This window comes from Dendrobates tinctorius, unplaced genomic scaffold, assembly GCF_039654945.1.
Source record: "Dendrobates tinctorius isolate UK_male_01 unplaced genomic scaffold, ASM3965494v1 ptg000084l, whole genome shotgun sequence".
In the NCBI taxonomy this organism is placed as follows: domain Eukaryota; kingdom Metazoa; phylum Chordata; class Amphibia; order Anura; family Dendrobatidae; genus Dendrobates; species Dendrobates tinctorius.
The window spans coordinates 15,697,756-15,713,625 of record NW_027361752.1 but is presented as its reverse complement, the minus strand read 5'-3'; the positions used below and the strand labels follow the sequence as shown (position 1 = coordinate 15,713,625).

The window sequence follows — 15,870 nt, the reverse complement described above, 5'->3', positions numbered from 1 at the left end:
GATAGATCACGAGAGCGTGACTGATGGCTCCAGGTTGTTCTTAGCTTTTTGAGATCCTATCAGCAGTGAAAAGCAACACTGAGGAGCTGTCAATCAGGGTATGTGGGTAGACAAAATGAGTTATCTTTTATGAAAATTTAACTCGATAAGTACACCAGCCTCATGAGGTCTAAGATCTAACCAATAATATATGCAGTTTACAAAGGTGGTGTTGCAAAAACAGGATTTTTAGTTGCTTACCGTAAAATCTGTTTCTCTGAGACTTCATTGGGGGACAAAGAAACCATGGGTGTATGCTGCTGCCACTAGGAGGCTGACACTATGCAGAAAAAAGTTAGCTCCTCCTCCGCAGTGTACACCCCACCGACAGGAAGTAGGATGATCAGTTAGTGAGAAAGCAGTAGGAGAAGCAATCTGTAAATGAGATAAAAACCACAGAAAACAGAAATCCACACTAACAATATTATACAGTAAACCGAGCTGTTCAACTTGGGAGGGTGCTGTGTCCCCCAATGAAGGCTCAGAGAAACAGATTTTACGGTAAGCAACTAAAAATCCTGTTTTCTCTATCGCCTTATTGGGGGACACAGAAACCATGTGACGTCCCAAAGCAGTCCTCAAGGGGAGGGAACAGCAAATAACTCCATCAGGACGAGGGAGTCACCCTCATCACCTGCAAGGTCTTCTTTACCCCGACCGGCACTTGCCGAAGCTAGGCATGGGTTGTGAAAAAGCTTATGGACCTGTGGAGGACATATCGCACTGCAGAGGTGTCAGACGAAGGCCCAAAGAGTACCGCTGGGAGGACACCCACTGCCTGGGCAGGGTGCGTCGTACTGAAAAGAACGCAGTCCTTCCTGAGACAGCAACCCTACTAATGTCGACCAGAAGATTCCGCGATCCAATGCTGACCTGGAGGCCAGAGGACCTCTATACTTCAAGCCTGAACTTGATAAGTACCGTTGCTGTGGCCAAGTAGCCTGATGAGAGAGCGCCACAAAGGAAAATCTGATGCGGACGAAAGAAATGGAATCCAGAATGATGGAGAGTGGACCACTGATCCACAGGAAGAGCACCACAGCTGGTACAGAGTCTGTGAGACCCTAGGAGTGGTGGAGAGCCTGAAAAGGGAAGGCTACCAACTGAAAGGAAAATGAACCCGTCCGTTGCAAAGCAGAAATCGCCAAAGCCCTGAAGAAATCAGAACCTGGATAAGAGCTTCATGGAAAAAAACATACGATTCACAGGAGGCAAATGCTGAACGAAGAAAAATTTTCTTCCTGAGAAAAACAAGGATGAACTCAATCCTAGATCCGGAAAAGGCACGCTGAGGAAATTGCGCTGAAGAACGACAGGGTGCAGCCTGAGGAAGGAGAGCGCTTGTCCTTCCGGTGACCCTGTCAATAATGGCCTGTTGGAGCCACCCGGAAGGAACAGAAGTTGGTGTGAAACTGAAAGCCAAATGGACCCCTAGATGGGAACGATTAGGCGAAAACCAAGGTCCCTATGCAAGAAAAATCTTTTGGACAGTGAAGCCGGTCATATCTTCCGATCGGCCTCCAGGAAGAATGCTCTGATGAGCAAGCTAGGCCACTTGTCTATAGAACCTTGCAACACAGGTTGAGACTAAGGCAGGTCACGATATAGCGGCGGGTGGTTTGAAGGTTGACCTTGGCAACTACTGTGTGAATTCGCCATTGGTATCCCTGAGGGATGCACTTCTGAGAGAGGAAAGACCGTAGAAGAAGACTTGGAACCGGAGGGTTAATAGTCGCAGAAGTAGTCTAGTTTGCAAAACGCTCGTGAGAAAAGCGATATACTGAGGCGTCCCCTTGTTTGGAAACGGCTGAAATCCGTTCTTTGAGAAAATGGCAAGACTTGAGAGCAGGGCACTGAGAACCTGCTAAAGAGTCGAACACTGAAAACGTACTGAATGGAACCTGGGGATACCCTGGATCCCATCGCCACGATGATGGCTTAGGATGGCTATGGAGAGACAACTGATTGCTCAACTAAGCCGGTAGAACGAAGACTACTGGATGACCTTGCAGACTGAGATCAAAGAAAGATAACCCAGCCTACAGGGATGAGGATGGATATGGAAAACTAGTCCAGCTGGACTTAGAAAAGAGATTAGTCGAGCAAGGAACGTCCATGTGTAAGGAAGGTTGGCTCTAGGTAGATTAAATTGACACCCAAAGACAACTAGGCTGACGAAAGGCAGGTCAATCTGTATGACGAAGTAAACGACCGAATCCATACTGGATCCTCTGGAGCAGGGAGGGAATTGCGGTGTGTAGACCCGCTTGCCTAAGTCTAAGACAAGAAGCGCTCGAGGATAACATGGAAAAGATACAATTGTAGCTGAAGAAAGAAACGCGTTATCACCAGCAGGGCTGTGGAGTCGGTAAGCCAAACCTGCGACTCCGACTCCTCAATTTCCCTTACACCGACTCCGACTCCAACTCCGACTCCACGACTCCGACTCCCACACATATTGCTTATATTTAAGTGAAAAATTTATTGTAGTACAATGTGAACCTCAGACATTTAATCATTTTTATGATCCAATAATCAAGATATTTAGATAGAACAGAATATATATTGGTGTACTACCCGGTTTTCATTCTTTTTGGTACAGATACGATATGGATAGACAGATATGGATAAATGGATAGATAGAGCAGATTTCTAATCTGCTTTTGCTATTGAAAACATTATCTATGAGCTCAAAAACCTTTCAGGTGATGCAGTTTTTTAAAAAGATGATCAGCTTTTGCAGCTGAAAAACGTATCCTCAAAAAACACAGGAAAAACGCTGTGTGTGAATGTAGCCTTAGATCAGGAATAGAACAGCCATTTATAGGACATTTCATAACTTTCCCAAACTCCTATGAAAAAATATTCAGCACATCCTGCATTGAATTACTGTACCCAATTTATTATATATTTTAGGAGTCGGAGTCGGTCCATTTTATACCGACTCCGACTCCACCAAAATGAGCACCGACTCCGACTCCACAGCCCTGATCACCAGACTTATCCTTGGATCCAAGACTGGAGCAGCTTTTACCCTGGTTGATGCTTGCGCAGAGTCAGATCCCACTCCTGTCTGAGGTGGGATACTCTTTCCCGTCACAGTCAGAAGTCCCATGTATGCGCTGCAGGAGGCTTTACCTGGCGTCTGTAAGAAAGAATAGGTAAGTTCCGACAGATAAGTAGCTTAGGCACTGTGGTAGCTTGAAGGCCCTTAGGACAGACTAGGACCTGTAAACTACTACTGGCCAAACATAAAGATAGGCGTAACACTTGGGGTCCAGAGCATGCCGCAGACAAATCATGATCAACCGTACCTGACACGAGAGTGTGTGACCCACCTGAAGGTGGAGTATCCAGTTATGTTGCTACCGAGATCCGCTCTGTGGTATAGAGACCTGCGCCGTCTGAACATGGTAATGCTTACGTTCAACTGTTAACAAACCACAGATGTTATTAAAAATGAAATATGCATCTGAAAGGTGTGTTTGACTCACCTGGAAGCGACCTGTAACCGCAGCTGCAGCCGTTCAGGCGCAATAAATGCCGACACCTCACCCCGAGTGGTGATTAGACGGGAGCTTAGGCAAAGGCTGCAAAAGACACCGAGGAACGCGAGAGAGGACGCTCCTGACTCACCTGAAAATGAGACAGTGGAGCCGGACCGGTGTAGTAGATGGACCTCGGGTACGTTTGGGTTACCAGAAAGACGGCATCTATTGACAAACATGTCTGGTAGAGGTCCATCCAAGTACTCAATAAGGGATAGAATACTACTGCAATAGAACGAGAGAAACTTGAAGGCTAGAGCGTCTAACTCACCTGAATACGGTACTGAACACCAGTACCACTGAAGCAGTGAACTTCGGGCACGTCTCCACCGTAATACGGCTGTTCGAACTACTGTACCTGGTAGTTGGTGCTTTTGAAGCCTGTATAGCGGATATAGCACAGCTGCAATCGGCTCTAAGTATCCTGTGAACAAATCAGCGTGGAGAGAACCCGGAGAAGGGTATAGGAGACAGCCCTTTCTGTGCTGCGGTGCGGTCTAGGCCTGGATAAATGACGGCATTAGGCAGAATAACGGCTTCTGTGTTGCGGTCTAGGTCTGAATACCTGACGGCATTAGGCAGAATAACGGCTTCTGTGTTGCGGTCTAGGTCTGGATACCTGACGGCATTAGACAGAATAACGGTTTCTGTGTAGCTGTCTAGGTCTGAATACCTGACGGCATTAGGCAGAAGAACGGCATCTGTGTTGCGGTCTAGGTCTGGATACCCGACTACCTCAGATAGAATAACGACTTCACGTGTAGTAAGCCGTACCACGAAGTCTGTAGTAAAAGTAGAGTCTGACCAGACAATTCTTCTGACGGTAGAACCGAAGGCCTGGGATCAGAAAGAGACTAACTCTACTCTCTTGTGTGTGCTATGGTTCCAACTTCTAGACCTGCGAGCTGTGGTCAGTTTCTTTATCCACTGAACCATAGCGGACAATTGCCGGGTAACACGGACTTCTATCCAGCTGGAAGGCCGGCCTAAACACTGTAGACGTGAATAGATAGAAGCCGCACATTGTTCTGCTTAGAGCCGTATGAAGCCAGCGTCCGGAGGGGGCTGCAGAAAAAGGGAAGGGCGAGTGCCTGTGGGCAGTAGATGTGGGAGCAGATGCTATGCCAGGGCTCCAGCACCTTTATGTGTGAAGCAATGGCTGAGTGGTGCTCTGCTGAAATCAAGGTACATATGTGCAATGGCCGAAAAACCCAACAGCCGAGACAGAATCAGAGGAAAACGTGTGCGTGAAACCTTCTACCAGATCAACGCCATGCGTCAAACACAGAAGACAGCAGCGTGGCTCTACAAGGCTCTGTGTGCCATGACAACACACATACTGATGTACTAGAGGCTGTGCGGCAGAAGATTACACGACTCCAGAGTACTATTACGGCAGTGACTGTACAGTTCTAGCGTACAATTACTTCAGAGACTGTACGGCTCCAGAAAACCATTACGTTAGTGGCTGTACTGCTCTAGAGACTGTACGACTATCACGTGAGACGCAATTGCCAAGATGGATTCTCTGCTCCAACACCGAACCTACGGAAAGTGTGGCCCTGCTTAATTATTCTATGAGGGGCTTATACTCCGCAATGTCCCTGATTCGGCTGAAGGGAGCTAGGTAGGAAACAGTTGGTCCTGTCCGGTGAAGATACTAACCGTGACCCACGCTGGGAAAATACGACCGCTGTGGTGGATGCCGACACAGGGAGGATGCCGAGCAGAATAACGGCTTCAGGACATATCACATTTTGCAAGTGAGAGCAAAACTGTGCGGTGACGAGGACCGCGTTGCCCGCAGGCTGGATATAGTCATCCCCAGTACTCACATCCATATGGCCGCTCAGAGCCCCCACCTGCCCGCATCAGAAAGGTCGCACTGTGCAAAACTCCACTCTGCACAGCGTAAACGGGGGCGGAGCTAACCGTCCGCTCTGGGAGCAGTAAGATGGCGGCGAGGAAATACAAGGGAAGCCGGCCGGAGGGCGGAGCTTGCGCCAGGAGCAGGGAGCGGCTGAGGGGCGACGGCGGGAAAAAGCCCGCCCAAAACGAGAGGACGGGGGGCAGAGCTACCGCGGACTAGGCCACAATTGAAGCCGGGGCCTAGATTAGACCCAGGAGACCGCCGAAGGGGGGGGGGGGGGGGGGGGGGCGGGGGCGGCCCGAAAAAATCTGGAACTATCCCCTGGATCCTCCCAGAAAGGTAGTCGGGTGCGGGGGGAAGCCCCGTGCCGAGGAGAGCAGGCTGCTGCCCACCGTCGCCTATACTGCTGAATAGGGAACCAGCTGAGGGAAGCCTGGAGCACACAGCACTCGGCGAGGAAAGGTGAGGGAGTTGCCAACCTCGGCAGGGAATAAGCTCCCACATGAGCGGCCGGAGAGCAGCCCGGGATAGGCTTTCCTCTTCTTTACCTATCTTCTTACGTTTACCTCTTTCCCTGTGGTGTCAGACGTCCGGAAACCTGTTGCAGGACGTCACGTCTCATCCAACTAACAGGCTCTGGTGGGCAAGTAGGTGGGAGACGAAGGGCCAGGACCAGGTCTGGATCACCTAAGCACGCTTCTGTGCTAGGGGTTTGGGTCCTGCCGCCTAGACATAGGAGGATACGGGGTGGCAGTACACGCCGTACTCATAGTCTCTTTGTGGGAGTACAGTTGTGACCTTTCACACTGTATCCCTCCTGGCACCTGAAAAGGAACGACGCACATTGAGGTAGATAAGGGTCTAATGAAAGACCCGTGTCCACCTCCTACTGACACTAAGCTAAACTGATCATCCTACTTCCTGTCGGTGGGGTGTACACTGCGGAGGAGGAGCTAACTTTTTTCTGCATAGTGTCAGCCTCCTAGTGGCAGCAGCATACACCCATGGTTTCTGTGTCCCCCAATAAGGCGATCGAGAAACATAAAATTGAATAGCTGCTATGACCCAGTAAGTCCAGCAAGTTTATCGAACCATTTAGATTGTGACTATTTTATAATAAACCTATGGGTGGCTAGCGAAATTTGGCTTGTTCTCTGACATGAGGCATCCTTTTATTATTGTTGATTTATTGTACGATTTGGAAGTATAAATAAAATATTGATTACTTTTAGACATTCCTTTTCCTTCTGGTATTGCAGAGGGTTTGTTTAATGCATTATGATTCATTGTGAGCATGCGTGTAATACCGTAAGGTGCAATGCTTAATTTCCCTTTGACGGCAGCAGAGAAATGTAATACTTGCCATCAAGGCGAGAGCTAAATCACATCTATGGGGGTCCCAGCATCAGACACACTGTTAGAAGTTTTACATTTCCTGGTCCTAATGACGCAGAGTTGCAGATAGTCGGTTCTGAATTAGAGGAATGTAGAAAGCCTACTGACCCTCATGTGAACGCAGCCTTTACCAAAGAGTAATTTTTCATTAAAAAACATTACATTTGAGAGACGTTCCTATATTGAGTCGCTGATACATTACTTGGTCATGGCTTTCAGCATACGCAATGCACTTTTCATTATATCTTCTGTTGGTCAGGGTGTGAACGATGTTCCCCATGTTCCAATCTTCATCCTTGAATTCTTTCAGGATCTGCAATAAAAATTAAGTGAACACACGTCTTTTGGAGGAGAAAGCATTCCCATCACATTACTGCTCGATTTCTGAAGGCATGTCCATTGTATAACGTTTAGCTGGATGGTCCTGGAGAAAAGAACTTTTATATATACCTGAATCCACTTATCGGGCACAGCCATGGCTAGTCGGTAGTCAAATCCCCCGCCACCTTGTGTAACAGGACAGCAGAGAGCTGGCATCCCAGACACGTCCTAGAAAGGAGACGAGAACAAACTCATTCAATGTCATAAAAAAAAAAAAAAAGGAAAAAAAAGATTGAGAAATATCATTTTTAAACTTTTTATACATCCCAAATACATTACATCTACTTTGAAAAGTACCGATTTTCTCACATTTCAATTTCAGGAGCACACTTGCTCCCAAACCTCCTGGCTTCCTGTTTGCCGGGGGGCAGCGCGTTCCCGATAGCAAATTCTGACCAGCAGCATAACTGCGCCGCTCGCCCAAACTGTGCAAGATACAACGCTACGAGCAGAGGCTAATTTATCTCTGCAGCATCGAGAGATCGGAGGCACTAAAGCTGGCCGCATGATGAGCTTCAGCAATCCGATGAACAAGAAAACTGAGTAAGTTAATCGCCAAGTTGCTTGCTTTTACAATGCAAATTGCCTCTTCAGAGAGAAAGAGCACTTCAACTCTATAGCGTCACCTTTTACAAGCAATAAACATTTTTAACCATTAGTGAACTTAAAACAAACTTTTTTTTTTTTTCTTTTTAAATGTACCATTTTTCACAAAAATATTTCAGCCAGAAAAAAAAAAATCTGAACAAATGATATTTCTTAGTATTTCTTCCCATTTCCAATATATATAGATTTTATTTTAGGGATTACGAAGCATTTAGTAATTTGTACACTTGTGTTACTCAGATGGTATTGGTTGTAATCCCGTTTTCGGTGAACTGCAGCAGTAGCACCTGTCTCTGTTGTACTATAAAGAGCAGACAGCAAACATGATGTCAAAATCACAGCAATCACAATCATTCAAAAAATTTAATTTTACGGTACTTAAACTAGGATTTTGAGAGGAGGGGTGAACATTACATGTGGTTACAATAAAACAAGTTTTCCAATTGACAACTACAAGGATCAAAGTATTTCCATTTATATGGGTATTTTTTTGGTAAGTAGCTAATTAAAAACTGAACCATTTCTTCTAAAACTAGAGGACGATCAATGCTCCACTGCTTTTAAGAGCTTTCTCAATGGGCCGAAGATACTTAAAAGGGGTATTCCCAATCATGGATACCTAAGGTCCTGCAAATGCCTCCACACGAGGAAAGAGACATGACGAATCATAAAAAGTACACATTTCTAATTGGAGGTATTTCCTAACATTGTTATTATTACACCTACTACTTATTGGTATAGAATCTTGGAGATGGGCATACCCCTTTAAAAAAAAATAAATAAAATGAAACAAGTCACCCGATGAGGTTTCCCTAGAAGAGGGAGGCAGGAGATCGGTGGGGGAACACTAATGGCAGACCGAAGGAGACGAGCTTGTTTTCTCAAATTTTGAAGTACCACTTGACCCTATTGAGAAGGCTTTTAAAAGCAGTAGACAACCCCTTTAAAGCAGGATGGGAGGGTTTGGTGAAGGCACCTTAGCAAAAAGTTAGATGGGGACTTGGCATGGTGACATTCAGCAAGACCAGAAGCATGAGTGTATATTGCGATTTCTTTATGGGCCACGATGCCTTCTGACAGCGGGTCTCGTAACCAAACATTACAGCCTTACATATTGCTAATGTGGCTGCAATTTTACCTTCACCTATGGCATTGTGTTCTGTATACAGACCCTAAAATACGCTTGTATGGACCTTACCTTGTTATTACTCTACGGAAAGGCTGGCCTTACTCATCAGATCGTCATCAGAGACCGCTATTTCTCCAAACCCAACTATAAAAATGCATGTAGTTTCTAATAAGGATAGTAGCATGAACCACTCTAAAGACACCTTCACCAATGAATTATCTCCCTCAACAACAGTGCGATTGACACATTAAAAATCAAATGCCCAATTTTAATTTCTCATTTCGTCAGAGGCAGATGTCAGGGAGGAAAAACATTAAAACATCAAAAATCCTGCTAAAATTTACAAATTTGGTCAATATTTGTATAAGAGTATGGCTACATTAAAACAATTTAAAGCAAACCTGTGACCTGGATTTTGCCAAGTAAACTACAGACAGTGTCAGGTTGGCGTTCTTACACTGATTAAAAGGATAGCTGGGTTTAAGAAAGCAGTCTTGTGTTTCTTATTCAACTCAAAACTGCAAATACAGATTAATGAGATGCTCGTGCTTCCGGGTCAGGACTGTGGATAGGTTTTTTTTTTGCTGCTCTGGCCTCATCATCATCATTCTGAGCTTAAATGACAGGTCACTTAACCTTCAGAGACCTGCCTCCTATTTTAAATACTGTGCCTACGCATTTAATATTCAGGTCTTAAAGAAAAAAAAATTTAGCTTTAGCAAAATGGCGCCGGTGCAAGAGCAGTAGCATCTATCGACAAGCGATGCGCTCAATCTGCGCATCCGCCGCCTAATGTGTTCCAGGGACAAGTGCGGAAGCGTTGCTATGTTTAGCAGCGATGATTTCCTCTTGCGCACACTACCGCACTGGTCCTTGGAACACAGTGGGCGGCAGACGAGCAGATTGAGAGAATCGCTTGCCGATAGATGCTACTGCGCATGGGTCGCCGCCATTTTGTTGAAGCAAAATTTTTTTTTTTTGAAGAACAGAATATTAAATGTACAGTATTTAAAATTGGAGGCAGTTCACTAAAGGGACAGTGACCTGTCATTTAAGCCCAGAATGATGATGATGGTGATGAGGCCAGAGGACAAAAAAAAAAAAAAAAAAGACCCACCCACAGGCCCGCCCTGGAACACGAGCATTTCATTAACTCAAAACTGCAAACACAGATTAAACAAGAACCACGAGACGGATTTCTTCAACCAAGGTATTATTTTAATCAGTGTAACACCGCCAACCTGACAGTGTCTGTAGTTTACTTAGCAAAATCCTGATGACAGGGTCACTTTAAGTTTAAGTCGTCTACTGCAGGTTACTTTAATTGTATGAAACTCCCATGTCTGGCTTAAAGGGAATCTGTCACCTATTTTTAGCCCTATGAGCTGCCGGAATTGCCATCAGGGACTTATCTACAGCATTCTGTAATGCTGTAGATAATGAAACCTGAAAGATAAGAAAAACAAGTTAGATTATACTCACTGGGGGGCGTTGTCGGATGCGGTGGGTGTCGGTCCGGTGCTTCCCATCTTCATACGATGTCGTCCCCCTTATTGCTTCTCCCTCGGCTCCTGCGCATGCGTACTTTCTCTGCCCTGTTGAGGGCAGAGTAAAGTAGTGCAGTGCACAGGCACCGGGAAAGGTCAGATAGGTCCAGCGCCTGTGTACTGCAGTACTTTACTCTGCCCTCAACAGGGCAGAGAAAGTACGCATACGCAGGAGCCGCAGAAGAAAGAAGGAGGAGGTCATCGCTAGAAGATGGGAGGCGCAGGATCGGACCGCGACACCCATCCGACCGGACGCTGGGGTGAGTATAATCTAACTCGTTTTTCTTCTCTTTCAGGTTACATCGGGGGCTTACCTAGAGCATTACAGAATGCTGTAGATAAGCCCCTGATGGCGGTGCCAGCAGCTGATAGGGATAAAATGGGGTAACAGATTCCCTTTAAAGGAATATCTAGGAAGTAGTGGAGAAAGATAACACTAGGTTGTCCTTTGTAATCGCCCAAAAAGGCTGACCAAAGTTCAAGAAGAATGGAAACAGGAGTTTGGAGTCTGAGTTTGTTACCTACATAGTTACACAAGAAAGGTTTAAGTACCATAATGGTTATACTCTCTAGAAACCAATATAAAGAAGAGCGTGAAATAGGGTGTTCTAGCAAAGGCGCAGGGTACACAAGCTAAAAGTAGAAGTAGTAGAAGCTAAAGCACAGGCCATATTGACAAACAAAGCATGTCTAACCTGCAGTAAAAGTTAATCGTGTGCCTATGTTCCACTGTGATGTACGATATTCACGATACTGGTCTGATACTTAACATAGACATCGAAAACAAATCACACAGCTCTGTGTGTTCTACATTAATCCCATAAAGTAGCCATCATTCAGCAATTCTTTGATTGCATTCAGCTTGTAGCTAGGCATATGAATTCAATAGGAGGCATGTACAGATACGTAATTTCCCCCAAAAGACTAGTTTGCAGAAAAGTAATAATGCCTGCCTGCACAGCAAGAGCAAGGAAACACTTTCCAATTTTTTGTTTCTCTTTTGCAAATCCGTAGCAGTAGGAAACAAGGTTATTTCAATGACCATTGATTTCAGACATTAGACTATCTTACGCAGCATGCTAAAATTAAAATGTTAGAGTCACAAGCAGGCTGAGCAATATTTTCAAATCTGTGCTTATTGTCTTTCTACATTGGCTATTTATCAAGGACAAATCCAGAGGGGGAGGGGGCTGGATGTTTCCAATGTAACTACTGGAAAAGATTATATGTACTGTGTTATTCTAGGAAAAGCTGCTTCTTTCCACAATTCAGTTTAAAGAGGTTTGATATGTACAAAAAAAAATTGATCTGGCTGCCCCTGTAATAAGCCCCCAAACACCAGTGTTGCACTTGGTACACATTACGTCTGGGCACCCCGTCAGGCGCATTAGCTCAGGATGCCTGCTCCCAATAGTCACTGTCAGAACTGATGGCAATGCATCCATCCACCCAAGAACCCACTGTAGATTTCCATACAGTAGTCCTCTATATAAGAATACAGTATGCAAAACTGAGTTCTTTAGGCCATATGATGGACACACTTTTTGCCTTCATCTGATGAATGGTGGCCTCTGCTCTACAGTATACATTAAGAAAAACTTCACACATATACTGCAGGGTGAGTACAAAGCAAAGCGAGCACCTAGCGCTTACCTTTTTGCTTTTATATCGCCCAGTCAGCCCCCTGCAGCCATCCTTGTGGCTTGTTATGGTTGCAACCTGAACCTCATACCAGTTCTCCCTCTCCCAGAACTCACTCAATACCATCCTCAATGCCTGCCACTCCTCCTACAAAGCACCATCCTGAGACTTCTACACAGTCTCAAGCAAGGATAAATTGCTGCACATCCTGTTTCTCCCTCATACTTCACTTAGTTTTGGATATCCTGACATTCTCTTGCAGTGAATAATATTACAGACAATAGTGTTCCAGGAGTTGACAATTGCATCACACAGGCGCCCGGAACTGTACAGTAGTCCAAGTGAAAATAGGAATATGGACACTCCATATGTTAAAACAACACCGAACAATAAGCTGTTCTCACCTCCAAGAGCAGTCAACTAACAGTGTACCGAGCCGTGTAGCTCTGTATACAGTTTACGTCTGTATCAATTGTCGGACTCACACTGGGCAAGGACTTCACTACTTACCCCACAAATTTAGCTTCTGTTCAAATTACCACTTGTTTTGGTTGCCATCAGGGATTCCCACATTTTGAACACAATATTTCCAAAAGCAGCGCTAATATTGGCATTAGAAATACTGGAAACCAGGCTGGCCATATTGTAAATTAATATGATTGTCCAAAACATATCCAGCATAGCCCTAATGTCCTCTTTATGATGGGACTCTATGATGCTGGTGTCAATACAGAAAGTGGACATGGAGTTGAGCACATCTCCAAAAATTCTATTTGAGCAGATTTGCTTAATTCAGGAAACATTTTTATCATCATCATGATGTGAATTGACTTGTAAAAGGGTTTAAAATTAAAATAATCAATAGAAATCTTATACTCACCTCTCATTGGCCCTTCCTAACTGTAACACCATGATGGTCCTCCTATTGACTCCACTATCTTCCTTTCGGCCAGGTTGTCTATTCACTGGTCCACAGTGCTTCACATACGGTGTGATGCACATCTTTCATGTGCATTGTATGAGGTCACATGGGGTACAATGTCATTGGGCAAAATGAATTAAAGACGTACCAAAAAAGAAGATAGCGTCGACCGGTGGACCTGTAGTATGTGGAGAAGTAATGTAGAGCACAGGAATTATTTTTCAATCCTTTATTGGCCCCAAATAATAAAGCAAAATGTCATCTTTAAGAGCCCACATTTTGCTGGATTTTCCAGAACAGATTCGCCAAAAAATTAAATTCTCGAGTAGATTCCTTCATTTCTATATGGCCAATTTGACATGGTAGACATATAGAGTTGAGCGACTTTGGTCGGATCAGGTTTCATGAAACAAAATTTGAGTCGGATGAAACTGGTCCGATTAGGGCAAAAAAAGTCGGAGTTTCATCCGAAATCCGACCCCAATGCAAGTCAATGGGAAATAAAAGTCGGCATTGAGCGGATGACATTCATCCACTCAATGCCGACTTTTATTCCCCATTGAATTGCATTGGGGTCGGGTTTCGGATGAAACTCCGACTTTTTTTTGCCCTAGTCGGACCAGTTTAATCCAACTCAAATTTTGCTTCATGAAACCTGATCCGACCAAAGTCGCTCAACTCTATAGACATATCATTTATGAAGAAGTTTACCAAAAAATTACAGATTGGAAACTGAATTCCTGGTATGCTCCTTTTTTTTTTCATGACAGCATCTCTTCTTCACATGGCTCTGTTCAGCTTACCTTTATATTGGAGCTTTGGCCAATAAGTTTTCTACCAAATGTGGATAGGCATTCGATAATCATTCCATTGATTATCTAAAAGACTGCCGAAGATAGCCAAGTGCAGCCCTTTGCTATCTCCACCAATCCAGTAGACCATAAAAAGGAGCAGTGGAGAACATGAGCAGTCAACACAAGAATCCAACTAGAAATTTGAGAGTCCAGTTCTAAAGATGAGCAAGGGGCTCAGCATTGGATAGGTGATAACTTGCCAAGATAGAAACGGACAGAACAAAGAGGCTCTGTGGTCAGCACTTGTACCCTGTCAGGGGTCTGGAGTTTAACAACCCCGTTACACATAGCGATATCGCTAGCAATATCGCTGTAACGTCACTGGTTTTGTGACATTATAGCGATATTGCTAGCGATATAGCTGTGTCTGATACTTACCTCCGACCGGCTCCCCCGCTGCTCATTGCTGGTCGCGCGAGAACGTCCTGGATCATTTCTCGTCGGGCGCTTCCTGTGGCGCCGACGAGCGACGCGTGGACGCGGGCGGGAGGACGTCAGGATCGCCGCGTCTGACAGGTAAGTAGCGACCCCCGACCCCTGCTATGTCGCTGGGGAGATCTGCCTGTGTGGCAGCTCACTAGCGACCACTTAGCGATGCACCAGCGATCCATATCGTTGTCGGGATCGCTGGTGCATTGTTAAGTGTAACGGTACCCTAACTTTGATCAAGGACTATATCAGCATGGGTTTTGTATGTTCTCCTTATCTTTCCTCTGGGAATTCTTGTTTCCTCCCACATTCCAAAATACATACTAGTAAGAAATTTAGACTGAGCCTCAATGGGGACAATGAGTGATAATGTCATCTGTACTGCTCGGAAAAATATGTTGGCAATGTATAATAAAAATCGTTGACTGTATGCGTTCATCAGCAGCCTTAGAGTGTTTTCTCTATGTACCTGTATAGCTGAAGTCACTCCGGTTTTAATTAAATTCAGTTAGCAAATACAAAGCCTTTGGAGTTCCAGGTACAATACATCAAGGTCTTAAAATGTCACAATTCTGCTCACGCTCAATTATATGTTAAACAATGTAAAATGTCAGATTTGTGTGAAGAAATCGAACCCTATCCGCCAGTTTTGTGATGGCATTAAACATGTTCTTTTACAGCAAAATCAAACCATTAAAACTGTATTACAGAGTTCTGTATTGAAATTTGTTTAAAAGGGTTGGCATCTGTACAGGATTACACGAGCACACAAACACATTCGTTACTTGGCACAGAATCAATATTTGTCTCCACACTCATTTCCAAAACTCTCATTCAATAAAATCAAGTGGAAACAGAAATGTTAACTACCTCGGCAATTGTAATGCAGTCTGGGTACAGGGAATGGATCATATGATTTGCTAGCATGAGGTAGACAAGGGAGTCTTCATCCACTTGTAAGCCGAAATATTCATTGTAATCACCAGAGAATCCGCTTCCTAAAAAAAAAAAAAAAAAAAAAAGGAGGGGTCAAAAGTAAAAATGTTATGTTCCCAAGTGTCTGTTCAAATTAGCTGCTATGAATAAAGCTCCCCCTAGACTTTGGCCGTCAGTCAAACAATAACTTGGCCTACTCCATCTTTTCTCCAGACTCTACCAAAGAGTTCTGGTGGCCTTTGTGAGAGAGCAGCTGCCTCACTCATCTGGAAAAGAACATAGGGATCTGTCTTTGGTAATCCAAAGTGTCAGATCCTTCTTTTCCTGGATATCAGGGAAGATGGAGAAAACCACAATACACATTAGACTGCTGATCAATCCTGCAGATATCAGCGGATTAAGCGGACAGCAGTTTAATGGGTATGAAAGCCTTAAGTTTAAGACATATAGTCATTCAAAAAATTCAGTATACAGTAGAAATGAGCAAAAAAATATTGCAAGACCCTAGTCCAGCAGCGTTGATAGTCCATGGCTAGACCAGGACCAGAGTCCTCCAAAACTCTATTTGCCAAC

At 44.6% G+C, this 15,870-nt stretch overlaps 1 protein-coding gene across 2 annotated transcripts in view; it reads right to left on the bottom strand.

The window, feature by feature from the left end:
• GBE1 (1,4-alpha-glucan branching enzyme 1) overlaps nt 1–15,870 on the bottom strand; it is a 237,574-nt gene that overhangs the window by 59,751 nt on the left and 161,953 nt on the right. For both annotated transcript variants that reach the window (XM_073584450.1, XM_073584449.1), the window contains exons 10-12: nt 15,232–15,359; nt 7,303–7,401; nt 7,055–7,165 (exon numbers count right to left, since the gene is read on the bottom strand). In XM_073584450.1, the coding sequence (XP_073440551.1) occupies nt 7,055–7,165; nt 7,303–7,401; nt 15,232–15,359 (338 nt within the window). The remainder of the gene's footprint in view (nt 1–7,054; nt 7,166–7,302; nt 7,402–15,231; nt 15,360–15,870) is intronic.